The following is a 27,126-nucleotide window of genomic DNA, read 5'->3' as shown; positions in this document are numbered from 1 at the left end:
GCATGAAATAATTTGTATGGTCATGGATGACAACAATTTGAACATCTACCTGTGTTTCATGATCACCTACTAGGCAGCATGGCTTTTTTTCACCAACCACATCCCAGGGAACTTGCAACACCAAGGGCGAGGGCAGGGGCCTTGTGCACATATTGAAAGGGTTTCCTTCTCTCCTTGAGAAACACAGTAAATTCTCAATCCAAAACTGATGCAATTGTTTTCTAAGCCAGACCTGCCTTCTTGCAATTCCCATACATTCTTTGTGTAAAAACTTCATAGGTAGTAATAAACAAGAATTGATTCAACTCACCAACTTCAAGGGTGACCCTGTCTTTTTAAACAGAATATTCATAAATTCATCATACATTGTAAGAACAAGAGAAAAATTGCATATTCCAGGGAAATGTCCCCCTCATACACTTAAGATCGATAAAAGAGAAGTTAAAGACTCCTCAAAATGCAGATTATCAATAGCTTTTGCTTTTTCTACACAATATAAACAAAGAAGCCAAGTAGTCTCAGTACACTGAAATAACTTTTATATTACACACAGGTTCTGGTACAATGTTAATTGCTATTAACATCTAAATGAAAGATAGTTTGAACACACTGCTAGCACAAAATTGATTAAACGAGTGGAGGAAGAGTATACCCTGTTTAAATGTTAAACATAAGGCCAATTTTGTTATTTTTTATGATGGGTAAATAAATTATTTCAAGGTATTATGATTTATTACTTCCAAAGTTCAGCTAAGAACTCCAGCCATGCTGGGAACAGTACAAATAGAGAACAAAGAAACAGGCCTGGTCATAAAGAGTTTGCAATCAAAGCAATTTTTTTTTTCCTGAAGCAAACACTTTATTAATATTTTAGTTAATTAATGAAAACAAAGTCTCTGAACAGTCTGTTCTTGGAAAATATTTTGCTGCATTGATCAGTACTTGGAAAGAATTAACACAGTTATTAGGATTTTCACAATTTTTAGTTATTAAGATTTTCACAATTTTTAAAATGCTTACATTGATCTGGGTTGTTTCCACTTGTCATCACCTATTCCACAAAAAATTCCCAGGCAGCCAATGTAATAAGTAAAATAAAAATGCACCCATAATGAAAAAGAGTTTTAGGGGTATGCAAAAACTAGGAGTATTTTGTGTACTTATTAACTTTGCTAAATTTTAGAACATTGGTATAAGTTTTCTAATTATCAGAACCTGAAATTGATGTAATTATTAGGTTGGTCTTGAAAATGTACTTTAAACACTTCTTCTGATACCCTAAAATATACTACTCTTTACTCTCTGTTCCCTCTAAAGTAATTTAATACCTAAAATTCAATTTCAAGTACAAAGTAAAATCCTACAGCAGCTCTCCTTCTTTGTTTGGATGGTAATTATTTACAAATATAGGGATGAGACAACTTTTAGGGATGAGAATTGGGTTCAGGATCCAAAGAAGTTCTTGGAATCTTAATTGTTCAGCCTGCAGAGACTTGCAGAAACCTTTGTGACTGTCCCATACTGCACCCCCAACCCTAAACAGAGACTGAGAAAAGAGAATCTTGCTGGAAAAGAAAGAAGAAAGATAATCTGTTCTCAGCTCCCAAACCCCCTCCCACCAATGGGGTGCTTTCCTCTGTGTTCTTTTGTCTCTTCGGAGTTTTGTTGATGAAACAAAAACAGAACAGGGAAGGCCTTCAGTAATCTTCATTATGAAGTGACTTATGTTTCAGCCTTGAAGCTGGAGCCACGGAGTCTTTGCTAATACCTGTCTCCATTTACGGGCAGAAGAAGAGAAGAGGATTCTTCCCTCTCTGGTAACTTACATGTGTGGTTTGCATAGTAACCCACAGGATTTCCGTAAGAGCCGATCTCATATGAAAAAGTCTTAAAGCTGCAGTTTATTGCCCTGTTCTTTCAATATGACTGTGAGGCTGCTGAAGTAGACACGGAAATGCACGGAATAGAGGCACTAACAATGTAACAGTCCTTCTGTTTGCAGCCTCTCAGAAGCTGTTCCCTACTAGAGACTGACTAGTCATCTTGCTCCCTTGGGGCTTGCAAAACTCCAGAGTTGTCATGTCTGGAACAGAGAGCTGAGAGCAGTAGGAGGAGACCCTCTTCCCTAATGAGCTCAGTTTAAGAATTTTGCTACTAACAACTGCTGAGGAAAGGATAACAAGAAAAGGAAGGTAGAGGAGTGAATAAGAGCACCATGATACCCTAGGGGTCCTGAAGGAGATGGTCATACTTTCATGGGTCAGGCCTTGCTCTCCCTGGGGTCATATGTCTCTTCCTCCTTTTCCATACAGGTTACCAGATGTGGCACTTGTTGTCTGGGTTCATTGGGGATCCACTGGAACAGTGGAAATGCTTGGCAAAGTCCCAGCTATTGCTGACAGGCCCACAGACACGAAGTGGCAAGGGACTGTGCGGATCTGTGTTCAGTGAAGACTGGAGTTTCTCAGGAACCTGGTGTCCACACATTGCCTGAAAGGAAGCAAAATAGAAAAGTCAATTTGGCTGAAAGTCCTCACGGGAAAAAGTCTTCATGTCTCTGCACATGTGACTGAGGCTGCTGGAGTAAACAAGGAAACACATTTACAAGGGTGCCAACAATGTTCAGATCTTTGCTTTCACCACCTCATTTTCTGACTGTTTTCCCTTTCCCTAAACTTCTCTGTCTCCATTTCCCTAACTGACAAGCCATCTGCAGTTTCTGTACTGCATAGTCCAGAACACAGGGAATTTAGACCACTTTGGAGTTTGGGTTCATGCAGTCTCGAGGTCCATCTAAAATAATGGCATAGATGTAGTCTCAGTGTCTAGATTCAGCTTCTCAAGCAAAAGCAATGAGCACTTATCAAGAAAGGAGATCACTTGCACAATGTCCCATTACTACTTGAGAGATTGAGGGAAGGTTATATGACTTTACTGGTGTTAAACTGGAAATCCAAGTCTTCACTCTTGTGATTTCAGTCTTTGTTCATTGACAAATGATGCAGTAGCTGCCAGATAGACTCTGAAATGCAAATCTTGCCACCAAGACCAAATAATCTGGGATTTCAGAACTGCTTTTCTACACACTGCCCTGACTTGACATCAATACATGCACAAAACTTTTCCCTTTGCAAAATTACAGTGACTTGTAAGGGTGTGATTTTTCTGAGCACAGAAATCCAATGGTCCATCATGAGGAACTCAACTGCACAACTGTGCACAACTGCATAACTCTACACAAATCCTTAAAGCAGGTTCCCACAGAAATCTTAAGCCACGTGTGCATGTTCTTCTAGTTCTTTATCTCTAAATAACAGTCTAAACACTTTTTTTCACTCAGAATGACACGACATCTGGTTGTTCCCCATGACAGAGAGATGGATGAAGGAAGCGATGGAGATATGTGTGCCCTTTCCAATAAAATTCCACTTTCCATGTGTAAGATTGCTCACAATAGCAAAAAAGTACTCAGAAGCTGGCAATGAAGCATGCTTTTCCTTGACACAACTTATCTGCTACAACTTAATTTTGGTAGATTTCAGCGCTTTATAAAAGATACATTTGATGGCAGGCCTTTTGCTAGCTTTGAGATCCATAACAGGTCAGGGGCTCTATATGTGAATTTTAGCTTTCTAAATAAGATTCTGGAACTCCCAGAAACATCAGTCATTCCCAGTTCTGTGAAGAGGGGGAAAAGTGATTGAATATTAAGAAAGGCAAACTTCAGTAATGTGGAAGACTGGAGAGTAAGAGAGACTCATGACTAGTTTAGAATTCATTACATGAGCAAAACTGAGGTAGAAAAGCTGGTCGTGTGAAAGTCCAATCTTAAGTAAATCCTTCTCTTCTTTGTACTTTTTCAGCCAATTCTTATAGGCCTGTGGAGAGACAAAAGTAATAATAATGAATCCCCCTTCAGATAAAGTCCCAAAACCATGTCTACTGTCAATGAAATATGTCAATCTAATATATATCTAATAAATTCCCAAGTTTGTATCTCTCTCTCCTCACTGTGAGGCTCCATGCTGCTGGCCATGCCCCTAAAAAGATGGTAGAAAAACAACATGACTCCTTTGCTTCCCATTTCAGACATCACCACACATATGTCGTCGTAAGAGAAGAGGTGGTGACTGCACTATGAAAGAATGAAAATTACTTTCAAAGAAAGTCACAAATATTTGAATAAAAATTAAAAGACTTTGTGCCTCCCAACATTCTTGGTGCATTAATGTAACAAGTACCATCTGAGACCTAGAGATCTCACTGCACTCAGTAATTTATTAAACTGCTGAACTATTGCATGAGGAAATAAAAAATTCTTTCTAGACCAAAGTATTGCTGAAAACATCATTATAGAGTCATTTTACCTACCACAAAGAATCCTGGTTCATGCCTCAGCTTAGTTCCTCATGTATAATATAAACACACAAATAATAACATGCTTTTGTGTGCATGACATAAATGAGGAAGTAAAGAAAGGCCCACCTCAGAAGTGGTGAAGAGAAGTGGTCTTGCATGGAACTAGCGAGGTTATAAGAAAAGCTTTGTGAGGAACCTATGTCTGGGATAGCAGTGGACATGTAGGGCACGTGCTGCACTGACAACAGGCATGCCAGAAATCCATAACCGGAGTAGCATGTAGGAGAGGGATGCAGCAGAGCAATCTTGTGACATGGCAGTTGAGTTGTGTGGCGAGACTGTAAGATTAGAGAAATAAATAAACTACATTACCTGGTAAGCTATGGTGAGTCCTCCGGTGTCAGCTGTATTCTCCAACAGTGTAGTAGTACCATTGACCTTAAGGCCGTAGCTTTCATACTGTTCAACCAAGCAGTCTATAGATTTCTGTAGTACACTCCTGTTGCATGTAGGACAGCCCTCAGGCAGCACTGTGGGAAAAAAAAAATCCTGGAAAATAAGGGTATTTCTGATGTTCACCTGTATTCCTCACATTAATCTCTGAGTCTTCTTGGTAGTCAGTATGCCCTGGAATAGGTTTTCCTTAGCTTCATCCACCTTAATAATACATGTATATGTTGATATAGGGACCAGGATTTCAGATCCTCTGACAGAAAGTACCAGTGGGGACCTAGAAGAGTAAACAAAGACAGCACTGCCAGTACCCACCATAACCATAGAATGCGTGAAGAAGTTCATGCGCCATGAAGACCCCGATGGCTCCAAAGTTCACAGCACTGAAAAATAAACATGAAAAGAGTGCTTTAGAAAAGAAAAAGAGGGCAGGTGACCATTCTTTATAGCCACTGAGCACAACTGTGGGCTGCACAGGGGCATTCTGCTCTGAAAGCACACAGAAGCACTTTCTATTTATCGTCTCTCAGATGTGGTACACTGTGCAAAAACGCAAAAACACGTGTAAATTACCAATGCTTAAAATTACACTATGGGCTTGCATTGAAGTATTCGTAGCTGATAAGCCATCATAATAGTGAAAACTCTGTGAACGAGATTCTTCCTTTATTAACTGCAGTGACACATATTGTTGTTCAGATATGTCCTTATTTACCCACTACTGGCTGAACTGCTGCACAAACTGTAACTGCAATTAAGGCAGGATGGTTGAAGAAACAATCTTGCAACAGTTGTCTAGTGAAAAATTATGTATAAAACTGGCAAGGCAAATTAAAATCGGGAAGGTTAGACTACCATTACACTGGTGTAGCTAGCACTGGTGATATTGCTACAAGCAGGTTGTACTAGAGGCAGTTCTTTCCAACCAAAACTTCTGAGATTCTATGCAATGAATTTATGAATAGTCACACCAGTAAGAGTACACTCAAAATGCATTTCTATAATATGAAATGATGGGCTTATTCTTTTGTAACATGCACTGATTTATGCTGCTGAAGCATGAAATTATTGTAGTAGATCATTATTATATCATTGGGAACTCAGTAGGAAGTGACAAGAAAAGAACACATCATCTTCTCTTAGAACTGCTCTTTCAGAAGCTCTGTAGCTGATAACTTATAATCGTTGCCCAGAGAAGCTGTGAATGCCTCATCATTGGAAGCGGTCAAGGTCAGCTTGGATGGGGCTTTGAGCAACCCTAGTAAAAGAAGTCCCTGCCTATGGCAGGGCAGGTGCACTAGGTATCTTTAAAAGTCCCTTCCAACTCAAACCATTCTATGATTCCATACAATTGTACTGCTTTACTGATTTCTTATTTTTCAAATTATCCTCACACTCATCTGAATTGCCTTTTGTCAGTAAAGTCTAAACTTTGGAGCATCATCTGAGAAAATGCTATTGTGCAAACTCACCAAAAGCTGGTCAAGTTTGACTTATCAGTCTACTCAACTGGGATAATAGCGAGAAAAAATGTATTTTAATAACACTGAATACAAAAGGAATAAGAAGCTGTACACATGTTTTCAGAGAGGAAGAGTATAAGTGACAGCCCATAACACTGGAAAAACTTCTTTTTTTCTATTATTCTTTTGAGTTGTCCCGTTCATACTGTAATGAATTAATGACACACTGCAAGCACTAGAAGATGTCATACAACTAGTGGTAGAAGATCACCATGGAGAAAGTAATTAGTTTTAACTGAGACATGTTTATTTCAAACTTCAGTCCCTAGCAACAGTGTGAGCTCATCTTTCAGTACAATGGGATTAGGAGAAGTATCTATCCATTATCATGCAAAAAAGAACACCTAATAATATTTTTGCAGTGAACTCTTTTAAGTGCTTTTAATATCAGAAAAATATTGTTTATCAGATCTGTTCCACATGATGAAAGAACTCAACTCTAAGAGTATGGTCTACAGAAGTGTCATTGTTGCAGGGGAAGACTCAGAATTAAAAATGTATTTGCTTATTAGAGAAGGTTTATTTAAACAAAAAGAAGAGAAGAACTGTGTTTGCTCCATTTCAAAAAGACTTCTGACAAGAAGTTGCTCTGCAAGGCTCCTATTTTCTATGGGCTAGATTTCTACGGGTTAGATTTCCAGAATTCTTGGAATCTAGAAAATGAGAGGCACAGGTGAAATGTTGTCTTTGCAGTTAACATACATGAGACTTCTGCCTCTTTGCTCTAGAGTAATATGCTTGGCTTAGCTTAGTTTCACCTAGATTCTGATTTTGCTCCAGCAGAGTCAATGATCACACTATGTCAGAATTCATAAGGCAGAATTCATGTGGCTTTAGAAAAAGCTATTTTTGCTCCCCCTTTACTGTGTCTTTCTGGGATGCAGTAAGAAAAAGAGGTTAAAGACAGACCTTTTAAGATTGTTCCTGGAAAGACAGCACAACAAAGCGACTACACTCAGCTTTCACCTTTGCAGCCCCTCCATACCTGGGAAACTCCATGTGGAAAAAAGGGCTGCGGAACATTCCAGCAGGAAAGACCACCATGTGGTGCCTTATTGAGTAGTACGAATGCACAGTCCAGGGGGACACATGCCAGCTAGAAGCAGAAAAAGAGAAATGAATGTATTAACCCCTTATCTCATACCATGCTCCTTTCCTCCACTGGGCTTGTAAAAATGGTCTGCTCAGTACAACTGTTCATACAGCAGCAGCAAATTATGAAATTCTTCTTATCGAGAGTTAAAGGTGTTTGAAATAAACCTTCACTTCTTTATAGGTGATCAGAGCTGGTAGCTTAGCTTTCATGCACATTAAGGAGTTCACCCTCAAAACTTCCCTGTCAAGTAAGTCAGGATTAGTACACTCCTGTGAAGTCCTGCACAGAATACTATTCAGGAGGTGTAAGGTCCCAACCACACCTGTCAACACTGCCTGCCTGCTGAAGCATCCTATGTCCTGCCTTTGAGGTGACTGCCAGCATTCATGTCATCACAGTGCTTTGCTGATTGCTTTGCTGCTAAGTCCAGGAGAACCAGCTATTCCACTTACTCAAGGGTCCATGGGCAAAAAGGGGTTCTTTTTTGAGGGGTCTGGGCCTCCCTGAACAATGATGGGGTTTTTTGGTAGCATGAGCTCAGGCTGAATACAAGACAGGCTGCCAGACTCAAGGCTTTTTTAAGCAGGATGCAGCAACGCAGCCTTGCAGCAAAGAAGGACAACAGTACCTTGTGTTGCATTAGGAGAGGTGTCACCAACAAGTCAAGAGAGGTGATTATGCCGTTCTATTCAGGACTAGTGAAATCACACCTGGAAGTACTGTGTCCTGTTCTGCCCCCTCCCCACTCCCTGCCTGCCCTCCCCCTCCTTCCCCAGTAAAACAGAGCTATAGGCATACAACAGGACACAGTCCTGAGTGACCTGCTGTAGCTGATCCTGCTTTGAGCAGGAGGGTTGGACTAGGTGATCTCCACAGGCCCCCTCCAAGTGTGTGGTTCTGTTAATTTTTCTGATCAGTGTCTGACACTTACTTATCCTCTGAGTGATGCTGAAGGAGTTTCAAGTAGGAATTTTCCCTCAGTACTTTCAAGCAAGCCACCACATTGAGGAAAAAAGTGTCTTCATTTATCTCCAACTGAGGGAAGAGACAGGTAATGACTGTCATGGGGCATGAGCGAAGAATGAATTGGACAGTATGAGAAAGAGAAGAGTCCCGTGGGTCAAAAAAGGGTTCATCAAAAGACAAACCAATGGAATATTCATGTGTTGTTTTTTTTTTTCTCTCCCAGTTCTAAAGACCTGCAATTTAAGGCATGACAGGAATGTTAGCTGCAGGCCAAACAGAACATACAAGCAGGTCACAACCAATCTCTTATCAGGCTAGCCACTCTAAATAGGAGACAGCATGTTCCCTGTGCCCACATGTGCTCAGAAAATGAACAGTAGGAAATGTGCATTGCTCCAGAGGTCATAGCCTCTTCTAGCAGCAGACAAGATAGCAGCTGGTACAGGTAAACTGCCAATAATGAGGCAGGCATGTTTACATTATATAGCTCACATTCTGGTATTCCAGGTTCACTTTGGCAGTCTGGAGTATGTAAGCTGGATAGCCAATCTCCACTCGTAGTTTGGAAACCTAAAATCATAATAAACAAACAAACAAAAAGAAACATGACCAATACGAGGCTTTACATTCCAGAAGTCCTTTTTAAACTCTATTTCTGAACAACCTAATTACAATCTGTGAATCGGCCCTTCAAAATGACAGCTACTCTGTTTCAACAAGACACCTTTTCTTGCTACTCTGCTTTCTTACCTCAATGACTTAAGGCCTAATGTTGTTCTACTCTTCTTTTTCTTTATACCATTGTTTTCTGGCATTCAGGTTTATATTTTTTAACCACTCTATGTGTATAAAACTGAATTGTATCTCAATATAATTAATTCAGAGTATCCATAGACAAACAAACACTGAGCCTGTCTCTGCCTGCACTTCAGGATATGATCACACGTGAGTGATGGCACTTACGAAACTACCTCCAATGTTCAGTGTGTATAAGACATCTATTTAAGATTGTGTGCCTGTAGAAGCAGGTAAGAATATGTGAAAGTGCAGGCCCCTTCCATTCCGTCTCCAAAGGCTTCAATGAAAGGAAGGCCTCAGTTACTTCTGCCTTCTGCACGCACCAAGACTTTAGCCTCTTGGCGGGTCTGTTCATCCATCCACTCCAGCTGATCCAGTTGGCCACAGAGGGCATCCTGGATCTCGGAGAACATCTGCTCAGCCTGCCATGGAGAAAATAAGGCATGGTCAGAACTGCAGAAAACCATTGTTCAGGCTTAGCTACCATCTTCCTATGTTCCAGTAATTCAGCCACAGAATAACTGGGGGAAAAATCCTCTTCTTGTGATGAAAGAGGAGATTTCAGTTTCTACAATGGTTTAGGCTTAAGTTATTCGGCATCCAGTGGTTCCTCACAGGGCTCACCATACTCTACCACACACCTTTTCATCTTGACTCTCATGGTACCTAAGAGGGAAACGTAATTCTTTTCCATCGATCCCTGTTGGGATAGGAATGGACCAAATGATTGCCCCACTTCTTGAGTGAAATGAAAATACAATATCCACTTCTATTTCATCCTGGTGTCTCCCCTTCTGAAGTTATGGCAATCTGAGTCTCACAAAATTATGTGTTTTTCATTCAGCTTTGTGCTTCACTACATGTAGTCCTAGTTTTCCCATTAAGTTTTCTTGGGGTTATTTACTCTTTTTACTTTATACACAGCAAACTCTTTAGAAAACTTGGTGCCTACACTAACTTCCCTCAAGAGAAAAAGGAACTCTGACCATCAAAGGAAAAAAAGAAATATTTTTCACACTGCAGGCAGATGTTCCTTTTACTGTGGATCCACTTAGAATATTTTGGCATTGATTGTTTGTGTACAACTGGTCATATGATGGCTTAATGACTTTGCAATTGAAAATCTTCTTTAAATATGTCAGATTGGTGAGAATACTGTTAATACTAACTGTCATTCCAGGAAGCACACTGAGATTGCATGCATTTGTAGGGTTGTCACATGTATAGGTGCTGCACATATAACTTTGCTAACAGTTGAGATAAAGATAATAACTGGTATTTTAGCATTGATTATTCTAGTAATGACAGCAATGTCTTGTTCTGACATCTTTCATTCACAAAAAGGGAGGGCAAGTGCGCAAGTACAGGAATATGTAAAAAGGTATAAAACCTACACATGATTTTGCTGCCTTGATGTGGTCTTAAGTTGGCCTGCCAAAAAAAGAAAGAGATGAAGTTGAGCTCTGCTTGGGAAATAAGAAGATGAATACCTACAAGTTTCTTGGTCTGCTGAGGGAAAATTTCTTGCACAATCATCTGCCCTAGAACTGGCTCAAAGAAAAAGCTGATATCAGTCAAGCACTTCCTCCAGCGCTCAGCTGGCATCTGTAAGAACAGAGAAAGAAATAGAGACACATGAGAGTGAGGAGAAAAAAATAAGATGACAGTAAAAAGATACGTAAACATGCAGTCAGTAGCATGTATGCTGCTATCTAAAAATGACATCAATGAATGATAAGGACTGTAATCCCATTTAAAGTACCTCAGAAAACTTTAACCAAGAAAAACATTGATTTCCTTATCATTTACTCAACTTACTTTCACACAAGATGAAGATTCATGTGCTACCTGAGACAAATACATAGAAGAGAGGTGACCATCTACATATTGTTCCCCATGATACAGTCCACTTAGCTCTCTAAAGTTTTGTGTGTCATGAATACTCCCACATTTCTTTGAGAAAAAGAAAGCATTTAATCACCTAGTGAGAGCAGTTTTCCTCCCCAAATCTAAGAAATACCATCCAAACAAGGCATCAAAAGAACATTCAGAAGGCATGTCCTAGCATGCTCACTTGCTAGGGAGGCTGAAGAAGATGGTTAACTCACCATTTTAGATCCCATTTTCCCATAAAGAATCTGAGATAGCTCCAGGCGTGCATCTTGGAATCGACTGTCAAGGGCTGGGGAGAGAGTCCCAACCAGACAAAGAAGCATATAAATGTGAAGGACCCTGTAGGAAAAAGACATTTAAAAAGACTGAAGATTGAAAGCTGGTCACTATAAACACAGAGGCATGGCAAGTGTCAGAGAAAAAATTTGAGGCAGAGGTACCCTACTAACCTGAACAATGACAACAAAGTACCCTGAATGGGCTACATGTGGGGCTGTCAAAAGAGGATAATCTGACAGGAGTCAACCAAAGGAACTCTCTTCCCAGAACACTGTGGAGACTCCAGGGGTAATTGTCTGCTGGGGCACAGGATTCTTTATGGGAGGCAGAAGGAAGAGCGTTTTTAGGACTGGGTGAAACTTCTTTTAGAATATTTTGGCAGTCTGTAGGATTTGTGAGACTTATTATGGGATTTTTATGGGAAGGACCAAAGCCAGGGAAAGGGAAGGATAGTGGTGGACTGGAGGGAACACACATGGGAAAATGGAGAGGAAAGGTGGTAAGAGGGAATGGCTGAGCATAAACTTGTGGCTTGCTAGTACATCCGTCTGACTGAGCCCTGCACATGGTCACCAGAATCTATCCTATCTTACTAAATGCTATTCTTAAATCACATTCTACGCTGGGTGAGGGGCAATGGGACTGGATACTGGAGAGACAAGGAGTCTGAGAGTTGACTACTGGAGGGTCTTTGGTTCAAGCTAGCTGATGGAGAGAGCAGGGGTCTATGAGTTGGCTATTGGAGAGACTAGCAGTTTGGACCAGCTACTGGAGAGATCTGCTTGTATATGTGTGTTATGTGACAGGAAGAGACCAGAGTACCAGCAACCAAAATAGGGCTGCAAGACTTAGGGGCTATATATCCAAGTGCCAGCAGATGTGGATACCAGGGGATCTGGGGCCAGCTTCTGGACACGCTGAATATTCAAGACCATCTGTTGGAGTGATCCATATTGTGTGTATACATATATATATTTCACTAGTATAAACCAAACCTGATCAGCTGGACATGAGGAATAGGATCAGACTGTGTGAGCTGTACATGTTTCTATGAGTGCTATGGGTAAGTGAGTGCCAGTAAAAGCACTGTGTTTCATCTCTGTTGATCTGTGTGACACACATATATATATAAATATATATTTATATGTGTGTACATATATGGTGCGTGCATGTGCAAGCCTATTGGGAATATATGCTAAGCCTTTGTACTGGCTAAACCTGTGGATGTAGAGTCACAGCAGCCTTGAAATTGTTAGGCTACTGGATTCAGAAGCCTCTAACACAGACCTCTTTATGGTATCTGAAGTTAACATTTCTTAATGCATAAAGAACTACAGCAATAGATATTGACTCCTACCTTTTGCTGTGCCATTGTTCAATGAGCTGTGACATGCTTCTTAAGTAATCCATGTCATGCACTGCAATTGGCTGAGAGAGGTTCATAGGCATAGGATGGAAGACAGCCTGGAGACATGACAGCCAGTCAATAGCAGGTGCCTTTTCCTAGAAGTAAAACAAAGCCTACATGCTGAACTATGAATCTAAATTGACTACAAGAAATAATACGGAAACTGGGATAGTGACTCTAATACTGTAAAGAGATACTTTCAACAAGTTAAACTGTTTTCATGATGTGGGTATAGATGATAGTAGAGAAGAAGAATTGACTTTTTTTTAATTGAATTAGCACTGGGGAGGGGAGAGAGTTTTGGGCCTGAAAAAATCCATCTGCTGTCAATAAAAGACCATAAGCTAATAGGCTATTTAAAACTCATGAGAGTCTAAGTGTAAGTTGCAAGGCAATGGCATCTAAACAGCGTGTCTCATATCTCTTTTCATCCAGATCTTGAGAATGTGAATGTCACATGCAAATGTGTTGCTCAAGTTCTAAGGCAGAGATACCTGTAGCTCCCTAATCGTAGTGCGAAAGAACAGCATGCCCCTCTGCTGTCTTTCTTGCAGTGGGGTGACAAGTCGCTGGAGGTTAGAGATGAAGGACAAGGTAAGTGAAAAGGAATCAGGGGGACCATCCTGTGGCCCTCCAAGTAGAGCCCCCAGTTTCTTCAAATACGAGAGATACACACGGAGAACCTGCAATACAGAGCATATGACCAGTGGGAGAAACACAAGTGAAAATTGAGTGGGGTTTCATCCATCCATCCATCCACCTTGAGCATATAAGCTTCAATCTGTCAAAACCCCTGCAGCCCTGTCCCTAAAACTGTCTTTTTCACTGCAACATCCTTATGTAACTCTTCATGTGGAATACAGTTTGCCAAGTAGAGCTCCTCTCTCAGTGAAGAACACTGAATGCTCAAAAGGTTATTTTTGTTCCAGCTTACAATTACATTAAACACTGATATCATTTTAGAGATGTAGGCCTACCATCTCTGGAGTCAAAGGCGAAAGCTGTAACAATGTAATGAGCCAGTATTTTTGATGGAGAGAAAATGCCAGCTTCTTTCTTCTACGTTCATGAGGTATCAAAAGAATGCTTGTGATGGGTAGATAGGCTTACTTTTTTGAGGACTCTTCTGAAAGAGTCAGACTGAGAAACTGAAATCAACTCAGTTTTTATAAAGTTCAGAAAAATGACAGAGCTGTGATGAAATTAAATTTGTTGGAATAACTCCCAAGGTCAAAGAGCTTGTTTCCCCAACTTAGGCTGAAACATTTTAAAATAACTTTAAAAATGCTACCTACCTCTCCCCCAATACACAGATTTTAAGCTATAAAGCCTTACTTTGGACAAGAACCTTTTTTTTAAACGTTCATTCTAAGTGAAACCTAGAGGGAAGCTCAGGTTCATATTACTTAACAAACACAAATAAACCTATAACATTCTGTTTCTATACTAGAAATTTTAAACCTAGCATCTAAAAATGAGTTACATTTTACAAACTATCATTTTGGAAATGAAGAGAGTTTTGTAAAGAATTCCTTCTGGAGACATTTTCAGAGATCACTGACCATGACTCATGGAAACAGACCACTCTGAACCAGGAGGCAATTCAAGGAGATCCCTACACCAAACAGCTTTTTTTACCTTTCTTCAGCCTCTGATATGTTACCTCAAGATAATTTTTCTCTTCGATTTTACTCTGAGGTGGGATCTCAAACTCAGGGTTGTCAATCTGCAAAAATGAGAAAACACACCTCGCTATTTCCAGGAACACTGGAAATGTGAGCATATGCTCAACAAGCTTTGTTAATATCTGTGTCACAGAATTTAAAATGTTAATAAATTGCTCTTACTTTTGGAAAATTTATGCTAATTAATTTTTGTGGATCTATGATATTCTGCTTCTCATTTACAAGCTCATTACACATCCGTGGTGACTGATATTTAAATGTAAAACACATTCTTAAATATTTCTACATGGTGCACTGGTTTTGGCTGTGATGGAGTTAAATTTCTTTGTAGTAGCTCGTATGTGGCTATATTTTGGATCTGTCATGAAAACAGTGTTGACGACACAGAGATGTTTTCGTTATTGCTGAGTGGTGCTTACACAGCATCAAGGCCTTTTCTGCTCCTCACTGCCCCACCAGCAAATAGACTAGGGGTGAACAATAAACTGGGAGGGGACACATCTGGGACAGCTGACCCCAGCTGACCAAAGGGGTAGTCCATACCATATGGCATCATGCTCAGCAATAAAAGTGGGGGTGAAGAACGTTGGCCAGGACTGCCGTTGCTTGAGAACTGGCTGGGCAGTGTTCAGTTGGTGGTGAGCAATTGGGCGTTTTTTGCATCACTTCTTTTTTTTTTCTTTTTTTTTCTCTTTTTTTCTTTTTCTTTTTTTTTTTAAATATTAAACTGCCTTTTTCTCAACACATGAGTTTTCACCGTTTTACTGTTCTGAATTTTCTCCCCCATCCCACTAGGTGGGGGAGTGAATGAGCAGCTGTGTGGTGCTTACCTGCCGACCAGGTTTAAACCACAACAGTGAGGTGCAAAATTCATAGTACGTGATATGTATTATGTATTTAGTACTTAGACTCCATTATTGTACTAGTCATACCCATGAACATAAGAAGAACCATACCAGTGTACAATCTACACTGTCAGGCAGAATAGATGAGAGAAAGTAAGCAATTTATTCTTCCTCATCTGCTCATTTTCCAGAAATAAGTGCTTTTTACATAATAAAATCAAGAAGTTTACTGAAATTTTGGAAAACTTCCTTCAGAGAAGAACTTAGGCTTCACTTGAGCAAGGCTGGGTCTCATGGGCTGTGTACCTGACTCTATTCCCAGTGCTTCCTGTTAATTTTCTTTCTTTAGTCCACTCACCTGAATAATATTGGTCTTGAGGTCAAAAGGACTAGGTCCCACATGGACTCTGAAAAAGGGAAAGGTGCTGTATCTGCTCATGAGAGTCTGAAGAGTTTTATTAAAGTCTTTTGCTTTCCCCACACCTGTGATATTCCAACCACCAACCTAGAAAGGGAGACAGCATGACAGCAGGTGAGAAAAACCCTTGTTTAATTCCTGTACACAAAATTTTTTTTCAGTCCTATAAGCTCAGTCATTATAACAACTGAAAAGCAACAAAGCAAACAGCAACAGGGAAAACTCATGAAGATTTTTACATACCCTGTTGGCTTTAAAATGACCTGTCACTTTCAGTTAAGCAAAGCAATGAACTGCAAAATGACACAGGGAAAAGGAATGATTATTATCAGCAAGGTGTACAGGAAAAAAGCAGGAGAAGCAGAGAGGAAAGAGGTCCCATTTTTCTAAACCCATCCAGAAGGACAACCAGGGATCAGGGATTGCAGGTCCCACCTCCCTGACAAGCACATTCACAGATGGCCCTGCAGTCACTGTTCTTTCTGCTGTAAGGTTCTGCACCCTCCTTGGAGACAGGGCATAAATGCCCTTTGCTGCCAGGAAGATGCACAAGCCTCCCAGGCACTGAGAGGAGTCTCCCAGAACTGAAAAAAAAGCATTTTCCCCTTTAAACAAGCTCCCCTGAAGCCTGGTGTAGTGGATAGCCATCAGATCTTAGACACAAGAATTTCACCCATTGTGCAAGATGTTCCCTGATCTGTAAGGTGGATCCTATTGAACTGAGCTTCTGAGATTAAAAGTGATTCCTCTTTGCAGTCTTGGTTGTTATACAGTCCTAAGGTAATATGTAAGGTCATCATGAAAGATTTCGATACCTGGTGTCAGAAAACAAATCTTGAAACAGCATTTAAAGCTAGAAGCTCTTAGAAGTTGTACTGTGACTCATGAGCTTATTTCAGGGCCAGATGCTAGCAAAATTCCACCATGTAGGACCATATGTCCCTAACTTCGCACTTTCCTTTCGCCTGCAGGGACTATCTTCTGGAGGGATAGGAAATAGCACAAGCATTCACCTGATTTAGGAGGTCCTTCAACGGTTGAGTTCCTTGGGATTCTATCTGTTGGGTATCCATGCAGGAGCGATAGAACTGGATTGCTTTCTCCTTAGCCGAGCCTCTTATCCCAATCTGTGGCCCCTCTGAGGAAAAAAATAGATGGAAAACTACAGAAGTGCTAAAAAAAGAAAATGTTACAGAAGTATCACAGCAGAGAAAAGTTGCAAGACAGCATTACACTGCACTTTGATTCAGAATAATTTACTAAATAGAACCACACTTCCCACAGTCACTCAGAGTAAGAGACCTTCTGGTGTCATGACTCTTCCTGAGGTCAAATATGCAAGTTTCTTTGCATGGAAACAGGAAGGTGGTGCGTATCTAGGCTTCAGTTCTACATGGAGTCAAGACACATGAGCAGAGAGCACATTCAGACAAGCACAGCAAAAAGGGTCTACTTTTACAAGGCAACAGGAAAATTGTTTGGGTTGCTCTCAGAATTTTAAAGTGTGACTTTCATTTGTTACAATTGTCAAGAGGAACTAAAATCTTTAAAATGCAGCTATTATTTTAAAATGCAGACATGCTCAGGAAAAAATTGTACCTGTAATTATAGAAGAACAAAAAGACTGGACTCAGTCCCTGCTAGCAATGATTGTGCTCTCAGTTGTCAGGATTCTCAGCTCTAACTGAGGAAGATGCTGAAGGTGACACACCAATCATCCGTTCTTACCTAAAAGCCTTTTCAGGATCAACTGGTTTTCTTCCAACAACACATCAAATACATTTAGTGATTCTTCTGTGGTTCTGCTTGAGTGTTTGCCTTCCCAGCTGCCACACGCATATTTGTAGAAATCCTCACAGGGATCTACAGTGTCATTCCTAGAATTCAGGAGTCTGGCCAACAATGTAAGACCCAGTTCGGCATCACAGGATCCTGGGCAGGAAGTAAATAGGAGAGAACTGAGCAGTGAGAGTGGAGAGTGAGAACAACTCCAAACAAAAAAAAAAAAGAGGAGTTATCTGTGGGACATTTCCCCCAAAAGATTTATTTTTGGTACAAACTCCTTTGCATGTGGAGAACTGAATTCCTTTTAAGTTTTTGCTGAATATGGAAAAACATGTAATCTGTCTTTCACTTCGCAAGAAGGCTGCCTTTGTACTTTATAAGGGAGATGCTTTAAATAAAGAACAGGTAATCAGCCCAGAGATGGTCTCCTCTGTTCATTCTATCTAGGCAGTCACAGGTTGGATTATTCCGCCTTTTCAGTTTATTTTCTCTGAATCGGCCAAATTCAGCCAAATGATAAACAAGAAGCAACTGATGGTGTCAACACACGAAGGAAAAGAAGGACATAGCACAGAGAAAGTAAGGAGATGAATTTAAAACATGGAGAGAGATGTTCAAACATGAGAAACATTGCTCAGCAATGGCATTTGCTAAAACAGGACAAAGACTTTCTAGTACATCTTGCTTTGATCTAAACTCCCCTTTATCTAAACTGCTGCAATTCACTGGGTATGTGTTCTCATTTTTGTTCTGTGTCTTGCATCAACATCAGATCAGATCAATTATTTACTGCAATAAGCCACTTCTAAAACAAAGTAAAACTTTCCATACTATGGTTTCAACAGTTGACATGGGAGGAGGTAGGCAGAGTGGAAACAGACAAGATCTAAACTAACAGTTTTTCCTTGGTCTCTGTAGTGAAGGGTCTCCAACACAGAGCAGGGGCTAAAGAAAAATGCTAGATTAAGAGTCAATAATAGCTATCTTGGAGCAGCGAATGCCTGTATTCATCAATATAAATGCACCTTCAGTACTGAGCATTCTATACGCATAAACATTTAAATGGACCATTCTGCAGATAGTTGTTTAGCTTTAGTTGAAAGGCAAATTAATATTTCTGGTCTATGCTCACAGCTCCCCCATTAGCAAGAGACTATGACATTTTTTTTTTCTACACTGTGACTGCACTGGCCTGTGCTAGAAAACTAGAACTAGACTTATTAAGTCAGAGATGTGAAGGTGGAGGAGGAGCTCCAAATCTCAGATTCAGTCCAGTTTTCCAGAGGTGACTACAGACAGAGCATGACATGATGATGAGATGCAAGATAATATAATGATGACCTCCCTCAAAACTGGGCCCAGGCATATTAAATGGCAGGCAGAGGAGGAGGACAGGAGTGGGGATCTCTCCCCACTATGACCCAAAGAAGAGGCAAGACAGTGTACCTTATTTACAACTGGTTTTACAATTCTTTGAGATTCTGAAGGTCTGATTCTTAACACAGATGCTAAGCCTAATACACAATGGAGGTAGATAGGAGAGAAATGGGTCTTACAAATGGGGTGGATGAGGAAGCAGGGAAAAGGATATCCTGTATTATACCTAGACCACAAGTCATCACGATGTAGGTGATAAGCAGTGTAAAGCCAAGGAGAGTACTGAGAATAAGTGTATACAGAAGTAGGCTTTTCCCCTGAAGGCATCGTTCTTTCTTTGCACCTGTTCTCAGCTCCTGGTCACAGGTCTGAAGAGATAAAAATGAGACAAACAGTAAAAATGAAGAAAGAAAAATTAATATTAAAGTTAGCACCAGTCATATACTCCGTCTTCCACACAATCTAATAGAAAATCACCCACAGGGCTAGTGTCAAAATACCAACAGTCATCCAAGTCATCTAGGTGACTGTAGTCTCAGGGGCTTTCTCACCTCCTTCATTTCCCTGTCTTTTCCAGCTACAGCTGTTGCACAGTGTTTTCAATTATTCATCAAAAAGGCAGCTTGCCATGAGGAGGCCTGTCCCTCTATAGTTCCTTCTGGTTTATGGAATCGCCTTGCATATACCTCCTGAAGATATCAAAAGCCTTTTTGAGCCCAGTATGGCTAGGACTGGTGGTTCTTTATTCTGTTACAGTCTCGCAACCTGAGCACTAATTTCAGATCTCTCCTCAAGAAAGAACTCCCACATCCTAAGTCCTCTAGTCCAGTTCAAGTGGGAGAAAAGATTTGCCCTATTCTAAAAACTGCAGTAAGCTGCAAGTCACAGAGAAGATCTTATATACAGACAGGTTTTATCTCACTTAAATTTAGTTGTGTCCATAATCTAGGTGTGTCTTTTTAGTCAGTGGAGAAGGCTAGGCACCTTCCAAGTACAGCTTCTATTTTAGACATCTGTTTTAGGATGAGCTGAAGCATCCTCCAGAGTTATCTGTCTTTTTCTCTATTGACTGTAAAGGAAGCTAGATCACTGTGTTAGTCTCTCATCAACCCTAACATCTACCTGTATAAATTTAGATAAAATTGCATTTACTCTGTGTGTCCACTGCTGCTACCTACTTTTATGTACAGAAAGCTGGGAAACAGCAGATTACAAGAGAACAGACACGGGAATGGATGCTGGTAATATAAGGAAAGGGAAAGAACTGAAAAAATTCAAAGTGGAATAACTGAGTAAGAATATACATTGAGAAAAAGGAGGCAGAAGAGAAAAAAAACCACAGAAGATAATGGAAGACCTCGGAGGAAGAGGGCTAGAGAAGAAATAGCATAGCAAGCAAGGAGTAAATCTCATAGGTGTGAAAGCTAAGTGCTACTTTAAGAGTCTTACACACTCGTGTCAGGTCATGGCCTGTACTGTCACCACAGCCTCAAGTTTAGCCCCCCCGTGCTCAAGCCATGTTCTCTGGTAGAAGAAATGTTTGAGAAACCTTGACAGGGCTTGGAGCTCTTTGAGAAAAAGCTAGAAGTAGCCTCAGTGGAAGTGCCCTCTTCTTCATTTGGGAGCTGCTTTTTGCAGCTTTCGCATGTGATCTCCATCTGAGCCATGCTGCAGCAGAAGCCATGCCTATGACTGGCCACGTACCCCATTGATCTGGGTCCTGACCTTAACCTACAGACTTGGTTCTGCAGGTTCGACCTTGACCTGCCTCCTCACAATGGGCTGGCCTGGTGATCTACACTCTTCACTGACCCTGGCTACTGTCACCAGACCTGCCTTACCCCCCTCATTCCCATACTGTGGGGGTGCACCCCTTGCTGGTAAAGCCACTACTTCTTGCCTCCCTTGTCATGGCTCTCAGGTTCTAGATTGTCTTCCCTTGTCCACCTTTACTGCCCCCTTACATGCACCAGTTAAACTGCATTTGTCACCATGCTCGGTATCTATCTTCTTTGCCACAAACCCAGAAAACATACATCTTTACAAAAAACACAAGAAGAAATGAAGTAAAATCCTACAAGAATTAAGTACCTCACAGCTTATACCCTTTCACCTGAGGAAAGGCTAAGGAAATGAATGAGCCTGCTGTTAGTCATTTTGCCTAATATACTATGTGCAATTCCTGCACAAAAACATTAACAGAACAGAAAACACAGAAAGAAACTGACAAACAGACCTCACCATTTTATCTCTTTCAAACATGCATTTTATTCAATCATTAACAGAAGCCTCTCAAAAGCACACATCAGCTTACTTGACTCATGGAACCTGCTAGCAAGGGTTAAGTACCTAACTGTTTTTCTTCCATTAAAATCCTGTTCTTACTTCTTCAGGCAGGATACAGAATAACTGAATGGAGAGTAAGTATATACAAGTGAACCTTGGCATTAAGAGGTGCTAGATACAGAACATGATCATATTAGCAAAGTACAGTGTAGGAAACATAAAGAAGGAAATCCAAATTTCCTTTCATACATCCCTTTAGTAAAACACTTCAGTTTTTACTCCTCAAATAGAGAGTAAGTGTCACTACCTAACACTATGGCAGGGAAGTAAGCTAAAGAAAATTTGTTTGGCTGAAAAGGAAGAAAAAAAAGTATTCTTCAACATATAAACCCTCATCTCTCACCATTTAGGAGAGAGTGAGTGATTTACATTCACAATGCTCCTGACTTGTCTGTTGCAGTAGACTTCTTGTTTTTTGTATTGAAAATCTGGCCTATTCCTACTATGAAATACTTATAATTTTGCATTTCTTTGGTCTCGTGTTATCAGAGGACATCTGTTTCTCTCTTTCGAGTACTAAATGGCATGACTGTGGAGACGCTAACAAGAAATTGGTATTTCAGGACTGTCACTGCAATTTCTGCTGAACTTCTTGTTAACAGTAGGTCTATATCAGGCCTATACATTATGTTCCTTTTGAAATGGAAAATGCATCAAAATATAGATTTTTAAAAATCTGTGAGTACTATACTGTCCCCTCAAGACTCCAATGTGAAACAGCTAAAGAAGTACCTGGCTGAGAACAGCATACCGCAAAATAAGAGACAGGGGAGTGCGAACTGGTTGTGTATCTCTACTTAGAAACTGGATTAAGGCCTGTGTTATGTGATCCCTAAGGATAAAAACTGTTCTTCAAACTCTTCACCTTCCATACAGAATGTCTTTCTAATCTTGCCTCTGTTACTGAGGCTGGATTTGAGACAACTTGCGGGCCTACATAATCAATGAAAGAGGAGGGCAGTCATACTTGGTTGTCCCTTACCTCTTTTTCATGACAACAACTCAAAGAAATCTAGACATACAAATACCTGCTCTTTCCATACTCTTATAAAGATACTGATCTGGGCAATAGCCCTGTCAGATTCTGTATCTAGTATGAACTTCACTTTTATGTCACAAATGGACCAAGTCGTTCACGGTACAAAGGCACTGAAATACAGAGCCCTTCCTAATTCAGTGATCCTTGGTCAAGGAAGTTTGGACTGAACTAGATGGAACTGGAGGTGGGATATAAAATCTTTCAGTGCACAGGATGCAGGAACATTACACAGCTTACAGGAAGCAGAAGCACTTCATTGTGGTATGTTTGGGGCTTGGTTGCCTCATCCAACATGCTCCATATAAAGAGACAAGTGAGTAGTTTGAACAAGACTGTGGAAAAGTCTTTAATCTCTGTCAGAGCTTTTCCATATAGGTCATACTTACAAGTAGGTGAGAAGAATGATCAGTATTTGCATGAAGTTGAAGATGAATGCAATTTCCAGTACAGTTTTAGTTCTTTCATGCTTTTCTTTTAAGAATGTGGAAGTGCTCAAATTTAAATGGCTTCACTGTAGCTAACTGAGATCAAATGCCTGTAAAATCACCAACAGCTGACTTCTAATTGTCCTCAATTATAAAATTAATAATTTTGAATTTATGTAGTACATGAATCATCCAATTCAAATGCGAGTGTGACTTAGGCTAGCAGAATCTTGAGAGGTGTTGTTATCACTAAAGCAAGACCTGTGTGATGCAACTAAATTGGCCAAAGAATTTGATTTTTCTTCAGCATCTCCTTCTTTGTGTTTATGAGCCGTTCCTGAATTCTGGCTAAAGTTTCTCTGCCTAATTCTTCCTCATCGTGCATTTTCTCAGTGCTGTTGAAGAAAAAGAAGCATCTGACTTTTATGAAAATAAAGTATATTAAAATAAAGAGATCAAAGGCAGGGAGAATTGGAGTTATTTTTCATAACTACTTACCAGACAATTTAGAGGTATTATTTTTCAGCCAGTAGGTTATTCATGTATTACTGACTTTGGCTGTTACCTAAATTATGTTTATCACAGAAGTCATGTGGATACTCACAAAAACTTCAACACTTTCTTAAATTTATCTTTTGTCAGTAAATCACTTAAGCACATAAATTGAGTACATTAAATGCTATCTGAGTAATAATATTTTAGCCTGTGTTCAAAATATAGTACCTGCTAACATGAGAAACTAAAAAGTTTGCTAAATTGTATTCTGGACTACTAAAATTTGAAGCATAACAGTGGCCAGTAACTATTTAAAATCATGATTGTTTTTTGATACTTATGACACAGAAATATGAGAATGGATGTACAAAGCAAACATTTCTGCAAACTCTTCAGCCACAAAAATGCAGACAAGATAAACATAAAGTGACCATTTGCATTACAGACACAGCACTTGCAACACTGAACAGCTCTCAACATAACAAAACAAGCACAACTCTTTTTTTGTGTTTAGTTACATAGACAACTACTTATCCCTATTGTCCTTGAATGTTTTGTACATTTTAGCAACCCTGAGTGCAATTCAGTGCAATTTGTGTGTAAATATGCAATTAATGTTTTACTAGTTATTTATATAAGACATCAAATCAGGAAAAGGACACCACACTACACAGGAAGCAATTAGACTTACCATGTCATTCTCACATTCAGAAAACTGTGCTATGCTTACCCACAACTATCTGTGGGGGAAAAATTTGCATGCTTCTGCATAAGTACTTTCTTAAAATAATCTGGTGGAAAAAATGGGGCTACAATAAAAGATGCAAATAATCAGATTATTATTATCATAAATATTAATATAAATTAATTATTACTTACTTGTCAGTGCTTCAAACAGATCTGAAAACAGCCTCAGAATGGCCATTAGCATGACTAATAGGAAGGGCAAGAACCCCTAAATCCTCACACCACATCCCACATCATTATTTCTGAGACCTGGACAAGCCCCTTCTGTATACAAACTGTCAAAACCTCAATTGCTCCGGTTCACTAGGGCAATAAGCAGCGCAGCTGTGACAGGGGAAGAAAAAGAGAGGGGTGCAACAAAGGTACTTCAGCAGACTGCAAGACAGACTCCATTGCCTTACCTCTGGAAGAGTCCTTGTCCTTGTTGTCACTGACACAGTTGTCAACTCCATTTACTTGTTTACTTTAAGTCTGCCGTGCCAAGACACGCTACGAAGTTCAGAGACAATCTCTTCTTCCCAGCTTGGCTGATTGCTGTAGGGACGAGAAAAGAGAGGAAAAGCTCTGAGAAAAAAGCCCTGAAAGAAAATGGGAAGGAGGTCAATGGACACATTTCTACAACTCTCCACCTACCTTCTCTTCCGAACACCTCTACTCATAAAAACTATATTTTTTTGTTCCTTTCTGCCTCTCCTTGTGAACCGTGTGTCTTTCTGTCTTTTGGAGCTCCACTGAAATCTTTTTGAACAGAAGTATGTGATTCTCTATCTCCTCCAAGCCTCTTCTTAACTATTTGCTGCTCCTTTTCTCTCCAATAGCCTTACTATCCTGCCCACCCAACAAGCCTGGTTTGGTCTGATATTCTCACTGCTACCAGCCTGTTTCAACCTGCTGCTCTGGGGCCAGGAGGCCACTGCCCATTGCAAGATAGTGTGAGTTTTGGATCCTAGCGCTCCTCCTCCCACCAACAAAAGGCCAATGTCCTGACTTTTTGCTGTCTCTCCTCTGCGTCCAAAATCCATTAACGGGGTGAACACAAAACCACTTCTGATTCTGATTCTTTTTCTTTTTCATTAAGAGGCATAAAACAAATAATTTGCTATTGATTCTATTTACACTTGTTTGTTGCTTCTCAGGTGATGGTCAGCCTGTGTGTATTTGCTTCCTTAAGGATGCATGTTGGAAAGATTTAGGAGGGAAGTTTCTCTGCTTTGAGGACTGAGAACCTGGATCACTTCCCTGAGACATTAAAAACTGAGTTGTGGGCATTGGGAGTTGAGACATTCTCAAGAGGCAGCTGGGAGTTGAGAGAGATGGTGGGGACCAGTTGGTTTTCATCTTCCAAATTGCCTGAAACAAGCAGAATACCAGGACAGAACTGTTTACCTCCCTACCTTGCTAGTCTCTCAGGTGAACATGATTTCTTGGTTCACTAGCCTGAAGATAACTAGATATCTGTTCAGTTGTTCAGAGCTTCCCAAATCTTTGTTGTCTCTCCTAAAGTCCAAATATTCTTTCCACCTTCATCAATCTGATTTTTTCCCTATTGCTGTAGTGCTTGCATAATTTCTTAACATCTTTGATTATACTGTGACAACAGACTTCTTATACAGCTGAAACCAGTTACTTACTCCCAGTTCTTTCTACATCTCAGGTCACTGAAAGAGATATATTTCTACATTTACCAAACAGCTCTAAAATGTGTGCAAAATATTCTTGCATACCTCAAATAAGGTCCTTGCTGAATTTTCTTTCCTTGCAATAAGTCACTTCCCTTCAGTTTAACATCAGAATCCAATCTGCAAATACTTCTTGCATAAATGATTGAGATTCAACTTTGTGGAAGTAATCTGACACTCTTGGCAGTCACAACTCTTGCATCACTGGGAGGAGCATTCCTGTGATCCATACCGTCCAACAGATACAGAGGTCCTTTGTTCATTGTGGCCTAAGTTAATTTACAGCTAGTCAAATCTCAAATCATTATGCAAACTGAAAAATGGGAATACGTAACAAAATTCAGCCCTTATAATCCTTTGTTTCAACATAGCTTTAAGTCTTCCATGTGTTTCTGCTACGTTTAAGCCTTTTCCACTTTTCACTACATCTTTTCTTACAAGAGCTACAGTTCTAGTACTCTCTCAAAAACTCTTTTCAGTAGTTGCACTGATATTATAGACAAAGAAATGGTATGCAAACCTGCGTAGCGACCTGACTAGTTTTAACTATACACGATTTTACAGTGGAGATATCTTTGTAAACTGACTGGACAAATTTGTTCCTGACAATATGCAGTTCATTTATCTGTCCTATCTATGTGTCTGAACTCTTCCATCTTCATAACTGCAGCATCTAACAGCTCCCAAGCTTTAAGCAATGAAGATAATTTTACTTCTATTTTCTCTAATGAACACTATTTAGGCTTTAAAATTTCTCTGGGCAAGGAATTTATTGCCTTTTTGATTATAAAAGGGCTATTATCATTTTGAACACAATGTAATTTAATCTAAAGCAAGTAACGAAACCTTGGCTGAAATACTCAGTTTTAAAATGAAACTTGAGAAGACCAAAAAAGCTTTTTGGTTTATATGCCAATGGGATATGATTAGAGTTAACGTGATTTCATGAGTCACTATCTTTTAAACAAGTCCTCTACCTCCTCTTGATTAAGTATAATTTTACCATATAATTTGAAAAAATGTTACATTGATATTACCACACCGTATGGATTGTCTGACACACCCTATCTAGAAATACTTCGATTGTGTATATATATGGATGATTTTTTCCAGACCTTGTAACTAATCAGGACACATTTTGAAAAGTAGTTGGATCACAACCTCATTATAAGTGTGCGCAGGACGTTTCAGGAAGTGAAATGCACATCACTTTCTCAGTGAAGAGCATGGTCTTCGAATTAGTACGTATTTCAGTGATGCTGTGATGCTGAGAAAGCTGTCTTGCAAGATCTGGCACGGAGATGATGCTCCCTTTCCTAAGTCATCACACACCATAAGAACATTATATACTGGATCTAACAGACATTACTTTTGGTTTCTATTAGAAGAGTATGCTCCCGCATATCATTCTGCTGCAACAGAGCTTGTTAAATAATTCAGTGGGAAAGTTGAACCGTTGTGGAAAAATCAAGTTGTTAAAACCTTTATTTACTCAAAAAATCACGTCTCT

At 39.9% G+C, this 27,126-nt stretch overlaps 1 protein-coding gene across 4 annotated transcripts; it reads right to left on the bottom strand.

Moving 5' to 3' along the window:
* Positions 1-464: 464 nt before the first annotated feature.
* Positions 465-25,741, bottom strand: KEL (Kell metallo-endopeptidase (Kell blood group)). 4 transcript variants are annotated; one of them, XM_075439051.1, is made up of 19 exons: positions 25,662-25,741; positions 24,339-24,471; positions 19,112-19,253; positions 17,452-17,655; positions 16,737-16,861; positions 15,664-15,810; positions 14,439-14,501; positions 13,270-13,458; positions 12,725-12,870; positions 11,304-11,427; positions 10,690-10,800; positions 9,519-9,617; positions 8,890-8,967; positions 8,363-8,466; positions 7,321-7,431; positions 5,128-5,195; positions 4,732-4,889; positions 3,783-3,878; positions 465-2,490 (listed from the first exon to the last, which is right to left on the bottom strand). In XM_075439051.1, the coding sequence occupies exons 2-19, from the start codon at positions 24,387-24,389 to the stop codon at positions 2,314-2,316; spliced, it is 2,193 nt and encodes a 730-aa protein (XP_075295166.1). In that variant the 5' UTR covers positions 24,390-24,471; positions 25,662-25,741; the 3' UTR covers positions 465-2,313. The 4 variants fall into 4 exon arrangements, with proteins under 4 accessions (XP_075295166.1, XP_009930331.1, XP_075295176.1 ...); XM_009932029.2 differs by lacking the exon at positions 25,662-25,741 and adding an exon at positions 24,571-24,837; XM_075439061.1 differs by lacking the exon at positions 25,662-25,741 and adding an exon at positions 24,571-24,837 and having other exon boundaries at positions 12,725-12,831.
* Between the last annotated feature and the right edge of the window lie 1,385 nt (positions 25,742-27,126).

The sequence above is a fragment of the Opisthocomus hoazin genome, chromosome 1 (assembly GCF_030867145.1).
Source record: "Opisthocomus hoazin isolate bOpiHoa1 chromosome 1, bOpiHoa1.hap1, whole genome shotgun sequence".
Taxonomy (NCBI): Eukaryota; Metazoa; Chordata; class Aves; order Opisthocomiformes; family Opisthocomidae; genus Opisthocomus; species Opisthocomus hoazin.
Note: the sequence above shows the minus strand (reverse complement) of the source record. Positions and strands in the feature narration are given on the sequence as shown.

Bases quoted from the DNA above. Each gene is read 5' to 3' on its own strand.
- KEL (XM_075439051.1), bottom strand. From the start codon at position 24,389: ATGGAGTTGACAACTGTGTCAGTGACAACAAGGACAAGGACTCTTCCA. The intron at 16,862-17,451 runs GTAAGAACGGAT...TTTTTTCCTCAG, and splicing joins GATCCTGAAAAGGCTTTTAG to AGGGGCCACAGATTGGGATA. The intron at 7,432-8,362 runs GTAAGTGTCAGA...TTCTGCTTCTAG, and splicing joins CAGCATCACTCAGAGGATAA to CTGGCATGTGTCCCCCTGGA.